The 24346-nt window shown below is 39.0% G+C and overlaps 2 protein-coding genes across 5 annotated transcripts in view; one reads left to right on the top strand and one right to left on the bottom strand.

The window, feature by feature from the left end:
- Positions 1-576: 576 nt before the first annotated feature.
- On the top strand, positions 577-6387 carry tmem267 (transmembrane protein 267). Of its 2 annotated transcripts, none has more exons than XM_040000233.1 (3): positions 577-703; positions 2369-2833; positions 5042-6387. In XM_040000233.1, the coding sequence occupies exons 2-3, from the start codon at positions 2426-2428 to the stop codon at positions 5375-5377; spliced, it is 744 nt and encodes a 247-aa protein (XP_039856167.1). In that variant the 5' UTR covers positions 577-703; positions 2369-2425; the 3' UTR covers positions 5378-6387. The 2 variants fall into 2 exon arrangements, with proteins under 2 accessions (XP_039856167.1, XP_039856168.1); XM_040000234.1 differs by lacking the exon at positions 577-703 and adding an exon at positions 723-1736.
- Positions 6388-7472: 1085 nt separating this feature from the next.
- Positions 7473-24346, bottom strand: part of il11ra (interleukin 11 receptor, alpha) — a 54181-nt gene continuing 37307 nt past the window's right edge. The window contains exons 3-12 of one of the 3 annotated variants that reach the window (XM_040000228.1): positions 21875-21941; positions 20004-20170; positions 19231-19345; positions 18309-18469; positions 17467-17630; positions 16927-17071; positions 16573-16665; positions 14429-14531; positions 14168-14247; positions 7473-11885 (exon numbers count right to left, since the gene is read on the bottom strand). In XM_040000228.1, the coding sequence (XP_039856162.1) occupies positions 14169-14247; positions 14429-14531; positions 16573-16665; positions 16927-17071; positions 17467-17630; positions 18309-18469; positions 19231-19345; positions 20004-20170; positions 21875-21941 (1094 nt within the window). In that variant the 3' untranslated portion in view covers positions 7473-11885; position 14168. Of the gene's footprint in view, positions 13598-14167; positions 14248-14428; positions 14532-16572; positions 16666-16926; positions 17072-17466; positions 17631-18308; positions 18470-19230; positions 19346-20003; positions 20171-21874; positions 21942-24346 lie in introns of all 3 variants that reach the window. The other 2 variants (XM_040000227.1, XM_040000226.1) reach the window with 2 other exon arrangements.

The following is a 24346-nucleotide window of genomic DNA, read 5'->3' on the forward strand; positions in this document are numbered from 1 at the left end:
GCAATGCAAAGCCTCAGATGTAGTGGTGTAAAACATGGTGCCACTAGACTTAAGAATGGAGATGTGTTTTTATAAATCACACTTCTCTGTCTGGCAATTCAACAGACCAGTCTGGGTTTGGTGGTTGCCAGGACAACAGTACTTGTCTGACTGCATTGTGCCAAGTGAAAAGTGGAGGTGGGATGGTCCCAACTTTCTGGAAACAGTTTCAGGATGGCCCCTTTCCCTGTTATAACATGACAATTGGAACAGAAAAAGGCCATCCATGTTTTGAAGAATTGTTGGTGTGGTAGACCTTGACACCTCTGCACAGAGTCCTGACGCACAACCTGACAGAATACTTTTGGTCTGACTCACAAATGTGCTTCTGGAAGAATAGTCAAATTCCCATAAACACACTTCTAAACCTTTTGGAAAGCACTCGGAAGCGCTGGAGCTGCTATAGCTGCAAAGGAAGCATGCATTCACATCATATTAAAAATGTGATGTCAGTCAAGTTCATATGCGTATGAAGGCAGACGAGCAAATATTTTTGGCAATATAGTGGATTTGAACCCTTCTGGTCTTCCAGCGATACTTTGCTGGTGGGTCCCACTCATGACCTGCGAGTGGCAGCAAAGCACCGCTGAGCGTTGGCGCTACAACACAACACAGCAGAAGAAGTGTGAACACTTCAGTAGATTTACGGATGCAGGGAAATGGGGTAAGTGTTGGTTTATTTTTCAAGCGTTTCATCAAAAATGACATAAAAAATCTATTATTGATCGGTTATACATTTGTTCTTAATTTTAAATCGGGGACGATGCCTGTCATGACGTGCAATCCATCGCTAATCGTGACAGCTGCTGTCCGCCTACACATAGCAGCATCTCTGTCACTACTAGCCACGTAGCGCCTAGCACTGTCTGTGGTGTTATTTTAGCTCGCGTATATGGGGTCTAATTAAGATGTCTTTAATGTTTGTTTGACTTTAATGTCAAGTCAAACAAACATTACGCGGACCGCAAGGAGCTTTGCAGGCAGGGACTTGAGCTGGAGCCGCTAGCCGGTGACAAAAATAACCAGCTAATTAAATTTTCATTCATAGGAGCATCTTCAAGAGAAGCACTGCTGTTGCATCATCAGCTGGTAGTAAAAGACAAAAGCAGGGCGCCTTTTGAGTCTGTCCTACATTTCGCTCAGTTGCATGAGACGCATCAGATCTATTTTTGCATGCCCCCATGGTCCAAAAAATAAAAAATAATCTGGGTGTTGGAAAGCTGTGGATTTTCAGGGAACTCAAACTGTCTTATGTGTGTGAACTTTGTATTTGTTGTTCAGTTCTCCACAGTACTTTATTATGTGTTGTTATTAGGTATTGTTCCTATGTGGAAGGTGCGGGGTGGTTTTTGTTTTTAATACTATGCTCTTTTCATATAGGTATGATCTGTAACTGAAATACGTGCACTTACTGGACATTTTATTCGGCGCAGCTTGCTAGTATTGGGTTGTTCCCCCTTTTACCTGGTATGGATTTAACCAGGTGCTGGAAAGATTCCTCCGAGATTTCCTTTAGGGTGTGAGTCACATCCTAAAGGTGCTCTGTTGGACTGAGATCTGGCGACTGTGGAGGTCACTTGAGTACAGTGAACTCATTGTTGTGTTTAAGAAACCAGGTTGATGATCTGAGCTTGGTAACGTTGCATCTTATCCTGCCAGCCAACAAAAAGGGACAGACATGGTCAGAAACAATATAGGTATGAAAATTTAAATAAATAAATAAATAATAACATTGAAGTTTGTTAAATGAGCCCATAGTTTCATTTATCAGACACACATTTTTCAGGTGGTTTTCTTTCTGCTTTTCATACATGAATTAATTTAAAATGAATTATCCTTTATTTTATGCCTTTATATTCAATTTTTCATCTCTCCAGTTTCATATGCACTGATTCATGTCAAATGAATATATTTCACCTTTAAAAGGCAATGTTGTCCACATTTGGAGACAGGATGGGGGTGGTGGTAGTGGGAATTTTACAGTTGGATTGTTTTAATTGTTATTTTATTATCATTAAGAACTCCTTGGTTATGTTTTGTCTATAAAAATTCCCCAGTTAGGTTTGAGTTGCAATACAGTGGAAGCTGCTTTTAGAAAGCCCTCAGGACAGCTGACATGTGTCCTCTAAAGAATCTAAATAAGACACAAAATATGCTTCCTGTTAAAATACATCAGTGTCAAAGTCTGTCACCAAAAATAAGTAAATAAAATAAAATTTGTGTCCATGAACATGCATTAGAGTGTGTGTGTGTGTGTGTGTGTGTGTGATTGCTTCACGTTTGCTCAGATAAGCAGTGAATGATGAACATTTTATTTCCTTTATTCCAGTTTGCCTGAATCTTGCTGACCTTTAATGCTGACTGGCCCCTCCAGCCATCTAACAACATGCAAGGATTCTACTCCAAGCTCGACTCCTCCCCTTCTTCGTCCCCCTTGTTGGGACCTGGCCTCAGAGGAGATGGTGCTCCCATACCTCTCAGCCTGGCTCTGGAGACGGAGAGAGCTCAGGCCCTCCTGCAGACTTTCAGTTCCGCCTCCCTGCTGGCGTCGGCAGGACTCGGGATGTTCTGTGTGGTGGCAGACCACGCCCTCCAGCTGTCTGTCATACAGCAACACTTGTGGCTGCGTGCTGTCTTGGACAACGCCACGCACGGATTGGTGGGGCTGTGGTCATGGGCGGTTGTTATTGGACTGAGGAAAAAGAGCGATTTATATGAGGTGTTACTCGCAGGGCTCCTGGCATCAATCATAGACCTGGACCACTTCTATATGGCTGGATCCTTATCACTCAAGGTAAGACTTTCGCCATAGAGGGTTAATCGGAATGCTTAATAAGCTTACAAATGATAGGGTACAAAGTATTCCCTAAGTCCTTCACCTTTCTCTTGGAGAGCTAATTATTTAGTGATTAAGTCTTAAATGCACCCATACATGTGCCATTATAGTAGATTACAGGAAACAATGTTCATTATAACCTTCCCACTGAGAGAAAACACTGAAACAACCCATGCAGAAAATTTTAATTTCACAGACTTGTTTTTATTTTTAAGCCTCATAAGTTGCTATTTATCAGGGATTGTAGGTGTTTGTGTTTGGCAGCAGCCATGTTTTTCTTGTAAATGTGTTCAGTTTCTTTGTCAGATAATCCACGGGGATGCTAAATCAAACGAGCGAGCCAGGAGAACCATTTGCTGGAGTGCAAATGGTTTCTACTCCAAATGGCCACTGAATATTAATAAGTTTGGATCCTTATGAAAAAGATTTTTTGGGGGGTATTTTGCCTTTGTTACATAACAACAGTTAGACACAGAAGAAATGATGGGAAAGTAAGTGGCATGCAGTAACAGGCCTGGGGCAGAATTCAATCTGGGCTTTTCTGATATGGATTTTATGCCGGGAACATAGCACAAGCCACAGGGTGAGCTATGGTGACGCACCAAGAAAAATACTACTTCATTTTATATGCATGTTAAAAAATGACTGTCATCCATTACATCATTGAAATATTGACTATTCTTTTGGTCTTTCAGCCAGACAGTGTAGCAATGTATCAAAAATTTAAGTTGTATCTTTAGACACTTTCACTGGCAGAAACACAGCATTGGTTCTCATTTCTTTAGTTGAATCTACAAAAAAATGTTAGTAACTTCTTTCATTGTGTTACTGATAGAGAACACACACACAGACAGTAGATAACAGTTTAATTGACAGGCATAAAACTGTATGTCAGCACCAACAAAGTGATTCTCAAAGAGCAATTAGCTAAACACTTGGTATATCTTAGCATGGTGTGCAGTGTGAAAAGACTGAACAGCATCTATAAGTCATATAAATACAAAAAGTTCCAGCAAAGATCTAAGAGACGCATCTGACCTGTCATCTACATATACATATGTAAGTATGTATACATATGCATACATACAAACATTTAGAGATGTACCTCATTAGGGCTGCCACAAACGATTATTTTGATAGTCGACTAGTCAGATCATGCATCCATTGGACGTAAAACGTATAGATTATTGCACCAGCATGCATCTGCTCTTATATAACTATCATTAGCTTACAGCTTTAAGTGTTTAAGGTATGTGCTAACTAAAAATAAAGACAAGATGATAGTTTATTACATTTTAATGAAATTTGCAGATTGTTTCGGTGAAGTTTAATAAACTCCTTGCTATCTAAAATATAACAGGACACCGGAGTAAACTCTCGAGCATCTCACACTTCTGATAATCAGCTGTCTGCTTGACGTTTATTCAGCTGTGTAAAAACTATAACTTTAATCTCAGCCAAACCGATTTACTCAGGAACAAATAAAATACTGAAAAAAAGCCAAACAATAACATGTTTAATTTATCTAAGTGACTTATATATGTTTAACCTGAGTAGTGAAAGACGGCGGTGGGTTTGAAAACGATTTGCCGGGTGTCCTGATAAACCGAGCAGATATTTGAGGTTTACACAGCTACATTCTCGCCTGAAAATATGTTAAACGTTTATTTTGTGACCCAGAAAGAATAATAAGAGTAATATTAAAACTAACTAGCTGCCACCATTGTTGGAAACTGAGCTGGGCTGCGCTATGAATTCTGGGACAGAGTTTCTTCTTCTTCTTCAGGGTTTAACGGCAGCTGGCATCCTTGTACATGCAGTGCTACCATCTTCTGTTTCAGTCCGTTATTACACTCTTAAATCCTACTACTTATTCCTGCATCCTTTGTGATCTTACAAAGCTTCAAACGACGCGTCGACTATTAAATCAGTCGTCGACGATTTTGATAGTCGATGTAATCGTGACTAGTTGACTAATCGTGGCAGCCCTATACCTCATACACGTGTGTGTGTGTGTGTGTGTGTGTGTGTGTGTGTGTGTGTGTGTGTGTGTGCTGGAGCATGACTCATGACAGGATCTCCACAGTACAGAACACTGTTGACATGGATTGACATGTTTCCAAAGGATATACGTGGTGCTAACGCCGTCTCTCACTGCTCTTCCAGGCTGCTGTCTCACTCCCTCAGCGTCCACCGCTGCACTGTTCCTCTCTCATTCCCATCATCTGTCTCACTCTCCGCTTCCTCATGTGGCTCGGGCGCCTCAAAGACGCTTGGTGCTCCTTGCCATGGATGCTTTTCATTTCCATGGTGACACACCACGTCCGGGATGCAGTGCGCCACGGCCTGTGGGTGTGCCCATTCGGCAACACGGCGCCGATCCCATACTGGTTATACGTCAGCACCACGGCGACGCTCCCTCACCTGTGTTCAGTGCTCATGTACCTGACGGGAACCAGAGATGTGATATTCACTAAACACGGGGTGGCCATCGATGTTTAAGGCATCACCAACTTTGGATCACCTTTGGATAAAAATGTTCTTAGCTATTTAAAATAATTATCAAATACCTTTAAATTCTGAAGAACACGTATATATGGCTATGAAGACATTTTTCAGTTCATTTGACATAAATAATGAAAACTTTTTGTTTTCTTTTCTCACAAAAGAATGAGAAAGCTCATTATATTATAAGGGAAACAGTAAACGTATGACTTTTCATTGGTGGAGATGGCTGTAAAATACTAAATTAGCTTTTTGAAATGGGAACATCCCAATATAAGTGCCAATCACTGTTTTTGTTTGTTTGTTTGTTTGTTTTCCTTTTCATGGCATGGATTTGTATCAGAATCCTCTTCAATAACCTGGGGACTAAATGTAAAGATGTGAACCCTCTTTTTAGTCATATCTTTTTTACCAGGGCTTGCCCAACTTTTTGCTCACCTACACAACACCTCACAGACTTAAACCCCGATGGAGGTTCATCACTTTTACTGTCACTATCCAGCCTCATTCAAAGGGCGCTGAAGGAAACGTCAACCAAAGGCAAAATCAACTCCAGGCTCTGCGAGACGTCTTTCAGTTTCACTCTTAGTGCACCTCAAAACTGTTTTTCTTTATAGTACCTTAAAAATCTGCCCACATACGGTTCTTTATTTCCCATGTCTATTACCAGCAGCTAAACAAAATGTTGTCTTTGGCTGTTAATGCTTGTAATATCCAGCATGTCAACATACTGCAACTTTCATTTTCCTGCCTGGAGAAGCCTTAATGTGCACTCAGTCATAACTTTTCGGTAATGGTCAGTTTTTAGAAATCAGTTTGTAGGGTAAGTTGAGCCAGCCACAGAAATGGATAACATCAAGTCTCCTTATTCCAAAGGTGAAACCTTGCCAACAGTGAGTTATATGTGGCTCTGAGGCTTCTTTACTGTGCACGTCAATCATCACAGGAAGGGAATGAATCCCCTTTTAAGACACGCTGTAGTAAAGATGCTCAGTTAGGTTTTGGCTTCCTGCTGTTATGTATTTCTTTGACAGCTTCAAGCTCGGCCCTCGTCGTTGGAGCAAAAACTGTGACGGACGAGTAAAGTCGGTGTGATTCGGTGTCCTGACTGACATCTTGTTTTTACACTAAACATGAGCAGAAAAGAGGACAGCATGGAGTGAAACTTGAAAAAAAGTTGAGTTTAGATTTAATCATCAAAATGGAAGAAAGGGGACATGCTGTGTTAATTATCTGTGCGTGGTTCCAGCATTTTTCCTCCCATAATGCTGCCATATTTATATGGCTAACAGTGTGAGGTACAGTCTGTATCAGGGGTGTCCAACTCCAGGCCTCAAGGGCCGGTGTCCTGCAGGTTTTAGATCTCACCCTGGGTCAACACACCTGACTCAAATGATTAGTTCATTACCAGGCGTCTGGAGAACTCCAAGACATGTTGAGGAGGTAATTTAGCCATTTAAATCAGCTGTGTTGGATTAAGGACACATCTAAATCCTGCAGGACACCGGCCCTTCAGGCCTGGAGTTGGTCTCCCCTGGTCTATATGCTGAAATTTAGCTTTTCAGCGGTGAAAACAGGGTTTGCAGGACTGTTTGTTTTCACTCATTATAATCACTTTGCTGCATTATCAGCAGCAAAGATATACCACATATAGAGTTTTTGTCATTACACTGTTTTTAGATGTAGACCAAATAACAAACACTCATTAACAGTATTATACACTGGTTTAAATGATGCTTAGTAATGTTGTATTATAGTGGGTTTAGAAATGGGTATTTGAATATAAGCAACATGCTTTCAGTATTAGAGAAGGTGGACTTGAATTGTCTGTTTCCAGATGGAAAACAGGGACACATTTTTGTAAAGCTGGTGCTTGGTGATTAAGGTTGTAGTTGTGCCTGTTGTCCACTAGGTGGCTACTGTAGTTTCACTTTTGATGATCTTTATTTATTTATTTATTTATTTATTTCCATTAGTAAGTGGAGGTAAGTCAGGAATATTTAGTTGTGATTGTGAAATAAAATAATGGATGAGGGGGAGAAAGTTCTCATTGTTTGGGAGAAGAAAAACAAACAAACTTGCTGGTACATAATAGTTTGAAGTGCTCTTTATTTGATTTATTACAGGCTTGTCTGTTTTGTTGCTACTTTCTTGGAAGGGTCACAGAACGGATCGGAAACAACTGTTTGAGTAACAGAAGCGTTGAGTAACACTGGAGTTTTAAATAAAACAAAACCAACATAGAAGACAAAGGCATTGTAAAGCTTTGCTTATGACTACCAGGATGCGGAAAAACAGCTTTAACAGGGGCAAACAGAGCACCGGCCTCCACTTTACACCTATTTAACTTGAAGTTTAGTGCTTATGGAAGGAATTTACACGCTGGCTGTTGTCCCACTTTAACTGCCAGTGTCATTTTCTCTTTTATGTTTGCCATATGACTTTAAGTGTTGGATTTTGCACTATTTAAGTTTTGTGCTTTAAAATGATGTTTTGTATTTTTGGACAAATATGTTTTTGTTTAATAGTAAAGTATATAGTAACAAGATAGTTTTAATGTAGTGTTATTTTATCTCAATAAAATGTATCCTGTGTATATTTGCTGTGTTTTTGTATAATGACTTGCATCTTTCTGAAGTTCTCTAAGGGCTCTGAAAGCTTTTCGTCACGGGGCAAGGTCTGGTTATTTGCTCAAAAATAAAGAAATGAGGGGGGTGGGCATACTTTCAGCTGTTCCCCTGTTTTCCACAGGATTGCAGAGGATCCACGTGTTTGATTTGGCACTGATTTAACATCCTGACACAATCCTATTTTTCTGGGCTTTCGTCCAGCAGTAGGAGTACACTAGCTCAGGCCTCCTCCGAGATCTTTTTGTGTGAAAGGCAAATGTGCAAACTGCCAGTTTTAACCTTTCACCACCAGGAGGCAGCATTTTACCAGAAAAGTTTTAGTGAAGTGTCCCAGAAAAACCAGATAAATGCAGCCTTTGGTCTAATAAGACTTTGGTTCAGTGGTTAGTACTGTCACCTTAGAACAAGGAGATCCTGGGTTCAAACCTCACGAAGGAAGTTTGGTTCAAAACTGCTTGTGAATGTTTGTATCTGTGAAGGATTGTTGACTTTTTCAGGCCCTGCTCCAGCATAAGTTACTGTAGTGACAAACCCTGATAAGAAACGAACTACCTTCATAGTCCTAAAAAAGCCAAGGTTAACCCTGACATTACCGGAGACAAAATCCTGCTTCACAGTGCATGCCTGGTGGGATAAATGTTCTAAGATCCCTCGTTAAGCACAGTTGAGTGCACAGCTATGAAACACTAAGCATATACAGTAATTGTCTGGTCTGAGATACATTAACCAAAAGGCTTACTTGGCAAAGCTCACTGTTGGTAACATAAGACAGTTACCTCCATTTATAAACTAACAATGGCAAACACGAGCAATAACAGCTTTTATCTTTCTAAGTGGTATTGTCTTAAACTGACCTATAGGGTCAGTACAAAGCCCTTGTGCTAATGTGCTAATACAATACTGTGTGTATTCCACTCACAGTATGTTTATACTTGCTCCAACTGATTTACACTGCTCAAACAGAAGCGCAGATTGGAAAATGAATCTGTACATTTTTTTTCCTTTTATCACCAAGATTATAGCTCTTTATTTGGCTGAGAGTGTCACGCCCGACTGCACCGAGTACACTATGAGATTTAAATATCAAAGGTTTCTGAGCTATAATGTACGGCTGTTATGATAGGCATAAACAGAAGCACTGAGAGCCACAATGAAGACTTGTCTTATTTGCACCACAAACGTTGCCTTTTATGTTATATTTCCTTACATGGTGTAGAGATATTCATCACCCTTCTTTGACTTTATTAGTAGCACTACCTGGTGCCACCAACTTTGTCTGTCTACGACAAAGTATCTTTGCGCTAAACCCCCCTGCACCACAAATAAGACTGTTGTCAAAGTGTGATCAGAATATCGGGGTTATTTCCTTCTAATTATTAATCTTAAAATTCCTTGTCACGAAGACAAGAAAAGGTAGCTTAAGCATTTAGACGTCAGAAACTGCCTCAAAGAGAAAAGGCCTTAAGGGGAAATTCTTTCAGCTTTTACACAACGCAAAGGACCAAACAATAACAGACATCTTTTTTTTTGAGTAACTCTAGACAATCGGATTTTTTTTCCATCAAACAACCAAAGAATAAACTGTGATACACAAGGAAGTAGATAAACTTTATAAAACAAATGCACAGCTGTACTGAAAAGATAATGGAAACTACGGACAAAAGGTTAGTGAACCATAACATTGAATTTTCATGGGAAACAAAAGAGAAAAAAAAAGGAATAGAAGTGTGATAAAATAGTTTTTTTTAATTTCACAGACACCAGGACAGGAAGGAAGAAAAAAAAAAAAAAACAGCTTATGGTGATATTTGTTGAACACGAGGAAACAAAAATGACTATGTACATCTGAGAATGGATGCCTGAGTTTCATCGGAGTTGCAAGAACTAAAAGTCAACAGGCTCCTCTAACTGTCACATATCGCAGAGGAACAGACTGTAAATGAAGTTTGTCCACACAGAAAAAAACAAAACAAATAACAAAAACACCAAGAAAGACACAGAAAGAACTCCATAGGCATACACTTACAGAAAACATGTCACATTGAACCCTTAAAAACAAAATAGACAGGGTGAACAACAGTCACTGATATAACAATAATAATGATAATAATAGTAATAGTAAAAACACATCTTATTTATAGGCACCTTTTAAAATATATGGCACTGTGCCCGGAAAATTGAATCTGATGGATGGTTTATACAATTTATCAAAGTTTACTTTGAATATTTATCATAAAAATATCTTTAAAACAGGTATTTCACTTTTACATTACTGTGTAGATTGGAAAAATATTAACTTTATTACCTGTAAATCCAGTAATTATGGCAAAGTGGCTTCTATGTTATATTTACCATCTTTTTTAAATTCCTAATTTGGCCTTATAAAACTGAATATTTAGTATAAAAGTCACACAGAGAGCAGGTAGTGGGTTCACTCTTGATTAAAGTTTTTTTTTTTTGACTGGACCTTGGAAGGACAAGACAAGCATAAGAAAAAGAATTTACTATACAAAGATTCAGCTACAAAGATTGTTTTAAATGACAAAAAGATGACATTCATTGCACCAATAGTAATATTTAAAACAAAAACAAAAAACAGAAGAAATTAAAATCAAATTTGTGTGCACATTCTAGTACAAAAGCTCCGAATGCATCCTTTTATATCTCACATCCATCAGAGCCCCGAGTTTACTGGAACACAATTTAAAAAGGAAGTAAAGGGCGGGTTCTCAAATTGACTCTGCGAATAATTTTTAAAATATTTCACTGTCTTTGTGAATGTTGCCACAAGAATGGAGGAAGGAGAGTGTCAGTGAAAAGAAAACATCCATTTGTGGTTCTATTTAAAAAAAGAAAAAAAAGGAATTAAACATTGGATAAGGACTAACTCAGTAAACACGTTGTCCATACAGTAATCGTACAGTAACACAGCTTCATATAACTGGGGGGAAAAACACACATACACAATGCTGGGAAGACTCACAAGAAATGGCTTAGCTCAGGCTATTAATACTATTGAAGTCTCCCTTCATTGACACTGTATTCACTTCCAATCCGTCCAGTGAGTTTTAGTATTGACCTAGAGTGATTGACAGGGAGCATGTAATGTATTTACCTATGTAATATTGGTGTAGAATGACAGATTTATTAAAAATAAATGTCCTTAACACAAGACTGAGCTAAACCATGTCTGTCAATCTACCCCAAAGATTATGTTTTTTCCTTACATATAAACACCACATATAACATAGGTATGCATTTTTTTAAGTTTGATATACAATAATATACAAAAAAGCTTCAACTGGATCCATGCATAATATGTGGAGCTAGCTTGAGAGACAATACAGTTGCCAAACTGGGAAAAACAAAAAAAAGTTGGACTTAGATGCACCTTGTGTTTCTGAAATGACAGCCAGCAAAAGAAACTACACAGCCTTAGATGAGCAGAATGTAACAACCAAACCAGCAGAAAGAAAGAAAAATTGCTTCTCAAGCAGAAGAGCCTCTCGGTTCCATCTGTGGTGCAAAGCTAGCAGGACACAAGGTTTATAGACACAGGTGTGAAAAGCAGGACTAAAGCAGACAAGCTGTATCGGAGGTATTTTTAAGTGTTGGCCACCCAGAAATCGAGTGTTTTCCGTGAGGCGATGGGTTTTGAGACAGATGTACAGTGAGCGAGAGTTACTCTTGTCAGTTTATTGCGTGCGTGCTCATCTCCACCACCGCCCAGCATGCACTGATCTACCTCATAAACTCAAAGGTTAACTGAGCAGCTGATGCAGGTAGTTCTTAGATCTGTACAATCTCTGCAGTTGATGGCAACTATTCGATCTGTGCCAATGCCCCGCTGTTTATTTCCTCTCCCCAAATGTCCCCTAAAAAACAAACAAAAAACCCCAAGAAAAATCAGCATCCTAAAACCATCGTTTACATTCATTTTAGTAACTGCAGTGAAAGCCTAGTGCTGCGTACCCCTTTCGATGTTAGTTACTATGGTGAACAAGACCGTAGTAACCACCCAGAATGCACCTCTCTCGTGTATGGACAGTTATGAGGCGTGCGAGTACACACATTGTTCCTAACGATATCAAATGCAGCACTTTCTGCATCACTTTCCATGTTTCGTGTTAAAATAAAGCAAGCTACTTTGTAGCACTTTTTGCTTTTGTCCCCTCAAAGGCCCTTTGAGGGCCCCTTTTGATCTAAACCTTTGCCCTCATTTCATTAGTAACATCACTCTAATCTTGTAATTTATTAAAAAAAAAAAAAAAACATGATAAGGAAACTTTTTTTAATGGCCTCATTATGTCATATTTTGTCTTTAAAAGGCTGACTACACCAGTCAGTTTATGACAACAATTTTCATCTATTCCAATTAAAATTTTAAGTTCCAGCTCTTCAGATTCACTACTTTCCTCTTTTTCTTATGATTTCATGGTTTGACTTAATAATGAATCTGAACAAAACACACTCCCATTTTTTTTAACATAATGACCCTGGGGTTATTATTATTGGCATCTAGACAAAACAGCTGAATATGTATGCTCTAATATTCTCTAGATGACTAAGAATCCATGTATTTTCATAATGCTGGTGATCTGTGAAAGGCCAGTATCTTTCCCTCTTTCTTTTATGGGAGTCTTTCATTCGCACACATTTAGAAACAGTGAATGTATGGACAGAAAGAACTACAACAAAAGAAAAAAAACCTTTACTTAATATGCCAGACAACATAACAGGGATATCATGCAACATAAAATCACTTGTCATAAATGAAACAAAGTCTATTAAACCCCGGACCTCATTCTCTATGTCCATATTCTCCCTCATGCCAGCAGCAGGTGACAGGTTGCTCCCTGCCTCCCACCTGAGCCCATAATGCCCGTCATTGCTTCTTTGGCATCAGACACGCACAGAAATTAGCAGAAGTGTTGCTTCCTTCACAGCATTGAGTCGGTCAATCAGTCGAGGTGAGAATGAACACACGCTATATGTGTTACCTCTCACAGTGATTGAGAGTGTGAGGAGTTCTGGGTGACGAGTTGTTCCAGAAACAATGTTCCCCTTTGCTCCTGTTTGGCAGCTGCACTTGTTTTTCCTTATTTGTTGCTTAAAAGTTTAAAAAAAAATGTTTGGGGAGACTTGACAGAGCACTGGTTATGAGTGAACTCATATGTCCCTGTGCAGTGTTGCTCCTACAGTCGTGTGTAGTAGTGAGCATTGCTGAAGTGAAGAGGACTGTCCCTATACCCATGGACGGCAGGTAGGAGTCTCATGTTGCATTATGGGTAGTGCACTTGTAGTCACTGAATATGTCCAAGGAAATCTTTCAAAAAAAACTGTCCATCAGTCAGCCGATATAAACTGGTAATGACCTTACTTTGTCAAGTTCTTTACATGAGTTAGTTCCTGCTGCCTTGGATTCTGGATGGACTCTTGAATGACGCTCTGTGGTTAATGTAGCCAAATATGAATGGTCAGCATGTTAACAGCGGGGAATGGTACAGGCTGACTCACTGGTGAAACCCCAGAAGGGGCTGATGGGTTGAAGATGTTTCAAATTAACCTGAGATGAGAGGAGAAAAAGCTGATGAAAAATGAAGATGGGAAGGGAGCACGTGAAGGAGAGCAGAGTAGAAGGAAGCAGGAGGGAAAAAGGTTTTACAAAAGCACAGATTTAAATAGCAGAGTTAGATGACAAATATGCAGCCATACTTAGAGGGTTATAATCTGTGTGTGTGTGTGTGTGTGTGTGTGTGTGTGTGTGTGTGTGTGTGTGTGTGTGTGTGTGTGTGTGTGTTAGCCTTATAATCACAAGTTGGCTAGCTATCTGAAGGGTTGTCTGAATGTTGTTTATAGCATTCTTTTGAACCATTTTGGTTCTTCTTTAGGCAGTGGCTCACTAGCTTAGTGCTCTTTTGAGGGCATTTTGCTGTACTTATACAAATTTGAAAGCAGTGACATTTAATTAGGAGTTTAATTATCTCCTTGCCACAGAATCTGTTCACCATTGAAATGTCTGAAACTGTCAAAACTCCCAAATGTGCTCATCTAAACACAAAAACAGACAGGTATGTTCATATATGCAGCATAGTTTATGTAAGGGGGGAATAAAAATGGCAAAAAGCCTCTAAAAAAAAGAGTAACAGTTTCTTACATTAGATTGGGATGGACTTCATCTTGACCATAGAGGTGAGCTCTTGTTTGGTGGCATGATCACGTCGCCTCTGTCTCATCCTGGATATACAAAATGAAACATCAACACTGACTGACAAAAACTTTAAGAATGCCAGGCTATCCAAAAAAAAAAAAAAAAAAAAAACAAAGAAAAAAATGTTACTCAAACTAAAACAGAGACACAGACCACACAGTCATGGACTGTGGATGTGGGATATGCCTGTGTGTGTATTTTTCTTACCACACAACAAAGATGAGGGAAAAGATGGTGGTGAGGATGACCACAGAGAACAAAACCAGGAGAATCACCAGACCTAAATTACCTTCATCCCCGTGTTTAGAACCTGGGTGGGAAGAGAAGAGGAGCAGAGGAGAAGGGAGGTTCAGCAAAACAAGCAGGGTGGGAGGTACAGAGAAGGACAGATGACAGAATTCACACAGGACATTGCAGAGAGACGAACGCACACATGATGGAATAAGCAGATGTAAAAGTGCAGTGAAATAAATACAATAAAAGTCCAAATTGGCATAACATGGGGAGAGAAAAAAAGAAGTTTACACATCTATGTGAGACAAAAATGGAAAGAAAAAAAGCTGTGTGTGTTCCTGGATTTAATTACTCCCTGGTGAGAAGCTAATTTGAAATCTGCCATTATGGCTTTTCACCCAAACATGCATTTATTATACTGAGAGGAGTAAACAACTCGCTTTCACATACACAAATGAGAGAAAACATCACCCCGAACTGTAAAAGTACCAACACATCCAAAAACGAAAAAGCAAAAGTGCATATTACTGACAGCATTAAAAGGTGATTTATGAGCACATCTGCAAACGACAGTGCTTTCTCTCACACGCTGACACAAATAGAAGAAGACATCTGCTTCACAGGACACCAGTTTAAATAATCCAACAGCACCAGTCACAGGCTTTTAGCCTGTCCTCCACTGCCAAACCTGTAGTTGTCTCCTTGTATATACTGCGTGTGGGTGGGTGTATACTTGTTGTGCGTATCCTGGATGTGTATATTTTAGACGGCATGCTTGCAGCTGCAGGCTGCTTTTAACTCTGTTTTTTTCCCATGTATACCTGAGCTTGCCATGTACTTTGCTTTCATCCAGTGTGCACACAGCATCGTAGAAAACATGACAACCCACAGGTGCCAATTACTGCAATTATATGTAATTTGGTGATGAAGCCAGGCACAAGCTACTTGCACTGTTCTATCAAGTAACAAGTAATAACCATAATAAATGCCTTCCTAGAGATTGCTGCTGCATCAATGCCCGATGAGCCTTCTCAACGCCACCAAAACACAAGGTAAAAACATCTCGTCTTGCGCTTATTAGGCTATGATTCGCATAGTTCAGTGGTTTTCAATCATTTTCATCTAATATATGCTCAAAAAAAGGGCCAATAGATACACTGAAGGACACCTACATCATTAAAAAAACATATTTCTCTTTTTTCCCCTCTATCTCAGTAACTGTTCATCTGATCCACTTCAAACTTGTTGGGCGTGTTACTGGAAACTGGAGTAAGTGCAGTATCAAGTGCACTTAAAATCACTTGGACAAGAGGTGCTCATATTTTGGCTAAAAATTGTTCTCTGATAGTAGTATTTCCTCCACAGTGACTGCTGTCTACCCCATGCTATGTGTGAGGGGGAGGAGGAGGACCACACATACACGCAAGGGAAATGTATAATTGGCTGTCTTTGTGATGACATCGCAGACATTAACGCATCCCCAAGCCTCTTACCCTTAAGTTTGACGACCACAACTAAGTGCCAGACTACTCTCCGAACCTAACCCGGAGTCTGGGACTCTCGAGTTAAAAATGTCTTGTGTTTTGTAAAACTTTTACAAAACATAAGGTCAGGCCATCCACACTAGTTCAAGGGGCTATTGGGTCAAAGAACCAGAAAGACCTTTCTAAGTGCTATAGGAAAGCAAAATGCATATATAAACATAATTTTCATTCTACTGCTATGTGTTTAATTCCTCTAATAACTGTAAATAATGCCTCAGCTTCTCAGCTGTTGAAGATAACTGAGTAAAATCTAGACAGAGGGAGAGCTGAAAAAAACAATCAAGAAACATCAGTATGCGAGAACTGATCCAAGATTTGAGCCGCTACACTGTTGTGCTACCTGCTGCTAAAAACATGCTAATAAATGAAAATCATTTATGGTTAAAATTACTTAGTAATGAAACGGTAATAGCAACTGTTACAGAGCAGGTCTAATATTAGTAGTGCTAGAAGGGGTTGTGGTAATTGTGGTAGCAACCTAGGTGGTGTAGTACTAATCTAGTGACATTAGCTGCACTCTAGTTGACCCCCAACATAACTGATTGTAATAACAGTTTTCATTTGGTGTCTTACCCCGTGACTTTGGAGTGGAGGCTTCAGGCTTTGATTTGGTTGGGAGAGTAAAGATGTCCTCTGGCTCCACATCAGGCTCAGGGGTGGTATAGTCTGTAAGGCAAACACAGGCCCAGAGTAAGTTTTTTACTTTAGTCAGTAGACAGGAATAGTACAAAGCCTTTAATAAAAGTTCTAATACTACTCTTAACTGAATGTGATTCAACTTTAAGTGTATTTAAAGATAATTATTTGATCGTGTTACCTTTTAATCAAATCTATATAATACCTTAATTTATTGATCGCATTTTTGCACCGTAAATTTGCTCTCAAAATAAAATGACTGATACGGACTACTTTAATTTTTCCTCCTACCTTCCCAGGGCCTGCCGAGTAGCAGAGGAGACCATTCACTCCACTGGCTCTCCGCGTTAATTTCATCACGGGTTCGCACCTGAACCTGGTGAAGGTGGCCTGCCAGAGCGTCCCATATTACAATTGAATTATCCAAAGAGTAAATCTGGTTAAAAAGAGAGAGAAACATGTCAGGGAAGGAGCACACACACACACACACACACAAACAAGATGGTAGCAGTCAACTTAGAAAGTTAAAACAAAGAAACCGCAATGCAGAAGTTCATGACCAACACTTCCCCCCTTGTGTTTAGCTGTAGTGTGTTTAAAGTGACTTACCAAAACAAAAACAGTGAAACAGTTGTGCGGCTTTTAATGTTTTATCTCAGTTTATAAAAGCAGAAAGTTGTGCTTTATCAGTTGGAAATCAAAAAGTTATTTTCAACTGCTGGTAAAATATTTGAAACATTTGTTATATTTTCTCCAATGTGCATGTTCAAGTTTATTCCTAACTACAACCCCATCGACATTGAAGTGAAATCAACGGTCTTGCTTACGAACCTCTGACCAGAACATAGAGCCCTGTGGCCTATATCTGATATGAAATATCAAAGGAAAAGCATCATGCTGGGGCCAGGAAGAGGGAAATCTCCATGAGATCAGTAGCTTCTTTGGATACCCTTCAAGTTCCTTCACCAACACTGACTCTGGAGGGTCTGGTTTTACTGGAAAACACAGGATTAAATCAAATTTGATTAAGTATTATATTTTGTTATTTTCACTGGGCAAAAAACATACAAAATCTCTCATGCTGTTTTACTTTGATGTTACTATTGGTGATCAAAAACTCTAAAATAATGACGTTAATGAAATAAAGTATGTTGAAACAAAATCATGACCTGGTACAACTGGTACAATGAATCCAATTTAACTTCAATGATTTCATTAACTATTGTCATTGTTTTAAATATTGCCCTCACCTGTGTGTTAAACAAAAATGCAGAGAATGGGAAAAATGGTGAACAACATCACAACATCTAATGGCCATTCACTGATCTCAAACAGCTATGAACGCCTCTATTCGAGAGCAGTGAAAATGTAGACAGTGATGCAGCAAAACAGGATGAATTAGGTCATAATATGAGAATCACAAGGGCATTGTCATAACAGCAGTAACAAAGACAGACGTGTGTCATTAGATATGATGATGCATTGTCTTCTGTACACACCAGTTTGCTTTAACTTTACCTGTGCATGTGTGAAATTCCACTTTGTGTTCCCAGAATTTGTTTTGTGTGTTTATTCATAATGCAGGTAATATTTCGGAAATGGGAAAAAAAATCCTTAAAATGTAATGTATATATGAGGTCTATATTACACAAGTGTGTTTAGCGTGATCTTACATAGCTCATGTAATTTAACACTGGCGGTTGTATTCTTAGACCCAAGCGCATTCGTCTCTGTGATTCTAAGGGTATGGATGGGCTGCCAGAAAGCAGGGTGAACTACATCGCAGTGCTTCTGGGTGACGTCCACGACGCATGGGCTCCACTCTTTACCATTGCTTAAAAACACACAAAAAATGCTATTTAGAGTTAATGACAACTGAAATATGTGCTAAAGACAGCAAAGATAGTACAACCAATTCACCACAGCTCAATACTGAAGCCTCTAAATAAATGTCAGGCTGATATAAATGTCATGCTCTGAGAGTCTGTTTCGCCAAGGCTTATGGTGTTTACAGTGACCAGATAAAGCTGTGTAGTGTGTGGTCTGTAAATTCCAGATGAATTATTAAGAATCAGTCTCTTCTAGTGTTTCCCAATAAGAATTTTTTCGAAGTGTGCCAAACATTTACCAGTGAGACAAAAGATAAAAAGAACAGAAATGACAATGGCACAAGTGAAATTATTTACCTCAACAGCAAAAAGGTACAAGATCTAATAGCCCTTTTGTGGTTCAGTGCTTCAGTATGCTTACATCTCAGAGTAGAAAAGTCATATTGTGACTGTATTTGTTTACACTTATTATTTATTTGTTGAATTGTCCACCAGCTGAATGTCTAATCTTTACTCAGCAGTCCTTAAGAGTCAGTCTTGTTCCTGCTAGTGTCTACTGCAGTCCATGAAAACACTTTAAATGTGTATTGTTTCCTGTTTAAGAACACTACAATTTGCAAAAGTAAGCGTGCCCAGCTTAAGAGCCATATGACAAGTTGGAGGAAGAACGGCAGACTCAAAGAAGGATAATTTGATATATACTATATATTAGCAAACTATACACACTGCATTCAAAATTCAACTCTGTGCAGTAACTAGCTCTTACCTGAAGGAGGCATTATACTCTGCTGGCAGAAAGGTCTTTACAGTTTCTACCCAGGAGCAGCGAACATGTGTGTGATTGGGCACTTGACAGGAAATGGTCAGCCGCCCAGGGGGATCTGGGGAACAGTAGTAAGGCATAGATCATTTTCAGGATAGAAAGGGAGTGATGTTTTTCAGAGCTCTGTTATAAGTTGTTATATATTTTAAAGTTTATATGGCTTGTCTTCAAGTCTAAAATTAACAGCTCGGTGTCTGTGCCCTAGTTTCCTGCACATTAACCAAAATATTGAATGACCAGTACCATGGAAAAATTCCCTGAACTTCAAAAGGAAGCCTACTTAGGGAGATGCTTCCTGTGCAAGACAGTTATAGGAAGTGGGGGGCTTTGTCTAATTGATGACCGATAAGACCAGTTTCCTCTGAGGACCAGCATTGGTGCTCTGATTATCACTGTTTCAGTAAGTTGTCCTGTTAAATTCCTTCATTAAAAATGCAGATCCAGAGGGAAATAAAAACATGTTGAGATAAATTTGTAAAAGAGATGAGAATTTCTCAGGGGCACAAACATAAACTTCCTCTAAGATCTGTAGGGGATTGGGAGACTTACTGTATACATGAGGCCTGTAACACAGGGATGCAAGCAGGTTTCTGCTTAGAAACCTGAATTTTTGAAGGCTGCAGTCCCATGCCAAAAGACTAGATACAGAACAGACCTTTTTAATGGTGCTAACCCATAAATTAAGAGCAAGCTTAACAAGTCACAGGAACACTTACGGCCCAGCCTGAGTTTTATAGAACGGAGGAGCCGCCCACTGTTGTCATAGCAGCTGTAGGTGCCCTGCGCTGAATGGTTGACACGCAGCAGGACTAAGCTTCCATTTGGTGTCACTTGATGCCATGGTAACACTGCGCTGTGGCTGAGATGCCACGACACAGGTAACCTAGTCAGGGACATGTTAGACTTTGGTTATTATGCTTTAGAGGACTTTATCTCAACTCCAATCCTAGATTAGAACAATAACAGTAAGCACCTAATATCAAAAACATACATGTTACAACATTCATTTATAAAGAAACTACAACTAACACAACATCAGTACAGGTTATATTACATTCATTTTTATTGTGCCAGCCCCCCTTTTGTTTAAAATAAAGAAGTACATCTTATTACTTTTTTTGAGCAACACACTACTTTCTTCTGCTATGTAAGTCAAACAATAACAAAATGCACAGTTTGTTGATGCCATTAAGAAGCCGTCCTTATTCATGTCAAGTCATGTACATTATTTAGCTTCATTATGACAAGAAAGGTGCAAGTAAAGTTAACCAAATTAATGATAACTGTTAACTTGCAGCTATTGAAGCTAATAGTAACTGTATGGGCAGAAAACTACTGTTAAACACGCCAGTGCTTCACTCAAGCACGACAAAAACAGGATGAAGGCACATACAATACACTACAGGACAATGAACACTTTTAGCAGTAGAGTAAAGGCATGAATATACTTGAGACTGACCATTTGAGCAATTAGGTATATGCCATAAAAAGATAAGGTTTCTATAGTCCTGTGGACGACACAGTATATGTTCGTATAATCAACTAATTCTTCAGAATCTTTTCTGATGGAATTTGCTGGCATTATGCTTCAGTTATGTGTAGTATCTTATTTTTGTCTCATCTCTGTAAAGCTTACTGGTTTTTCTTTTAAGTAAGATATCTGCTGTTAAGTTTCTTTGTTGTAATTAAGGCCTCGGTTAAGCAGGCCTAAAGACCACTTGGCAACCTCCAGTCACTAGTGAAAAATATATTCCTATTGGCTGGCAAGTGGTTGTTGGCTAAAATTGGTTGAGGAAGGAGCACTAAAAACCTCCTTGTGATTGCTTTGGTTGCTAGAGGATTGCCGCATTCACCCATGGTTCACCCAAGACCCTGGCCTATCTGCACCAAACCACCAAATGGTAGTAAAACTTGAAAAATTGTGCTTTACAGCTGAAACCAGCACATTTAAAAAGGTGCAACATTATATTTTCCTGATTTGCACTGCATCTTAGCAAGTAAGTGGCAAGTCTCTGTGTGTCAATTCGATGTCTACCCTACATACTACAGGAAATAGCAGCAAACTGAAGTGACCAAAGTAATCAGAGGAGGTTTTGGGGGCATTAACATGTACTTCTTTGCAATGAATTTAACCTGGCAAAAGCAAGCAATTTCCTGCAACCGCTCTGGGAATACACGCACAATTCCCCAGCGACCAGTGGTTACCAGTGACTGACTGGCCTTAAGCCAATATGACTGAGGCTTAGCGATTGAATTCACAGCACACTCCAGCAACCACTCTTGAAACAGCTTCCCTAATGACTGGTAGTTAACAGATGGTCGCAAACTGGTTTCTAGGCCGATGACACTGGGGACTATGGCAAACTTCTTTTGACACCAACATTAAAAATGAACCTTCTGGGTAAGAAAATAACTAAGAAAAACAATGAGTCTAACAGTTTTTCAGTATATAAATTAATATCATCAAAATATCATCACCTTTATGACAAATTTGCTCTGCGTGCAAATGCATGGAGATGCTATACTGAACAACTCTTTCAAACACCACAACAAGTGTGCTAGTGTGTTGCTCTTTTTTCTTCCTTACCTGATTTCCGAATTATTGCATGCCAGTGTCACATTCGACTCCAAGCGCCCATACTGCTCGCCTGACACTGCAAACACAGACATCGCATAAAATATTAAAGCACTGTGTTGTCTGGCTTGCAGTATCTGCACATTGCACAATCTAACATACCATGTGTCAGCATTGTCTGTATTAATGTGATTCAAGCGGCACCATTTACAGTATATTCTGCCGTGTCACAATAACATGACCATACAAGGCAAGGGATCCTGCAGACACCAGGCTGAGGAGACTTTGGCTCACAGTATAAAGCTGCTCCATCATTAAAGTAATATTACTGTGTATCAGCAAATCCAATCTGGGAGCCATTTAATAATGGACAGAGGATCAGTGAAACGTTTCACCAAAATACCAGAAACATCCTGCCGTACTGGCTTCTACAAAAGGAGACAGTACGGCAGGTCGTGTGAGAGTTTTAAACTTGGAAGTGCTGTATTATGAAAAGTGTTCACTTTCTACAATATGGAACCTTCAATTTTCTTGTTGATAACGCTCACTCATTGATTACAGAAGACTCAAAATCACCTTGGTTTCCCAGTCTTAACTTCATAAAGACACAGTAACATATTTCACGGTGACTTGTATTTATTTCTATTTCAAATTACTGCTGTATTGAATAATGGAGATAACTTTAGTTTTATCTGCTGAGATTTTTTAGGTTTTATCTCTGATATCCTCCTCTTCACCAGCTTTGCTGCAGCTATGCTTTAATCCATAGACAACTATGGCAACCTAACAGTTTAGGGCTTTTTGGTATATTATTTATTAAACAATGTAAGATTAGATACAGATGTAACCTTGTAGTTTTAAAGATCATTCTCCAATTTAAATCCAGCAACAATGGATACTAATGACTCTGGATATGAAATTTTGATATCAGTAATATTCTTTGTAATCTGCAAAACTACAACATGCTGTCACACAAAATTGCAGGGTGGTGCAGATTTGAAGGAATACTAAGACTAGTGTATACCTGAGCAAATATTTGAGGTGGCTGTAGTGATTTGCAAACTTGATACACTATCTCCAGTATGAGTATCTGTGTGTATGTTTAGCTTGGCTACAAAAAGTGAATGCCAGCATTTATAGTAGATTCAGTGTGGAGAAAAGAAAAAAACAAAACAAAAACACTTTGACTGCCAGTCTGCCACGAACACACCTTCATTAATGTTAACCTCAATCACTCAGGCATGCATACTCCCTGCCGACCTCTCCTCCCTTGGTAGCAAACAATCTACCCCAGGTTTGTGATTCTGCATTTTCCATTAATTCAGCTTTTTTGTATCTTATTATCTTGTAACAAACTTAATAAAGTGGCTTCATTAAGCTAAAACCTCCTTTTATGTTCAGAAATCACATGGAGAAGAAGAGGCATCTACTATATGTTGTTACATATATTATTTTTCCCACTCCCATAACAACTGCGTATGCCCTTTGGGGACCAACTAAGTAAATCCTAAATTAAATTTGACACATACTCAAGATGACGACTTTACTGACAGCAGTTTCAATATTTGGTTTTCACTGGCACTCCTGCTGTTAGTAGCTGTGCAAAATGAGACCGCTGGGAAAAGAGGAACAATGACCCACAGTGACTTCGTGGTTGCATTTATATTTTTGAGCGTAGGAGATAAATGCTCAAAGAGGAGAGTACAAAGCTGAGTGACATTAGAAACAGAGCTGTGATAGAAAGATACATCTAAAACTTTCAAAATGAGAAAAACGCTCTCCAGTTTCAATAATGGAAATAAAAATAAGCCTGCATCTTGTTATTTACGGTTTGAATTAATTTGATCAGTTTAATTGCTCTTCAATCAACAACTTAATGAGTAAGATCTGGAAACATTAAAAGAAAAAAAGCTTGTAAGGGTTCAGGCAAAACTCAAACAAAAAAAATCCAAAAAACAAAACTACAGATTTCTGAAAAATAAATAAATACTTTACTTTTACGATTTCTAGATCAAGGTCTTAGAGACTTGAAGGCACAGAATCCAAGGTGTTTGAAGTACAGACTGACATTTCTGGAGTTTTTAATGATTTGGCGTGCCATACCATCAACCGATGTTGGTGGTGGTTGGTTTTATCCAAAGTCTAAAGTCAACTATTTCCTTTTCCAGTAGGACTTGGCATTTCCCCATGGTGCCCAAACTACTGCCAAATTGTTTCCTGATGTCACTACTGTGCTTTGTTGGACAGCCAGAGGTATTTGTCCGAAAGATGAGAAATAACCAACTCCAAAATACAGCTGAGCTAAGGTATGTTATCAAAGCTACCCAGCAGTGATTGAGTGATTCATGGTAAAGGAGCCACAAGCAAATAAGACATACTTTTTAGAAGTTATATATTTGTTTATTGTAAATCCTTTTTTGATTGATCTTAGTAAATGTTCTAATAATCTGAAATAATTGATTTCTAATTTCCATGTGCTACAAG

This window comes from Simochromis diagramma, unplaced genomic scaffold, assembly GCF_900408965.1.
Source record: "Simochromis diagramma unplaced genomic scaffold, fSimDia1.1 OVJJ01000596.1, whole genome shotgun sequence".
Taxonomy (NCBI): domain Eukaryota; kingdom Metazoa; phylum Chordata; class Actinopteri; order Cichliformes; family Cichlidae; genus Simochromis; species Simochromis diagramma.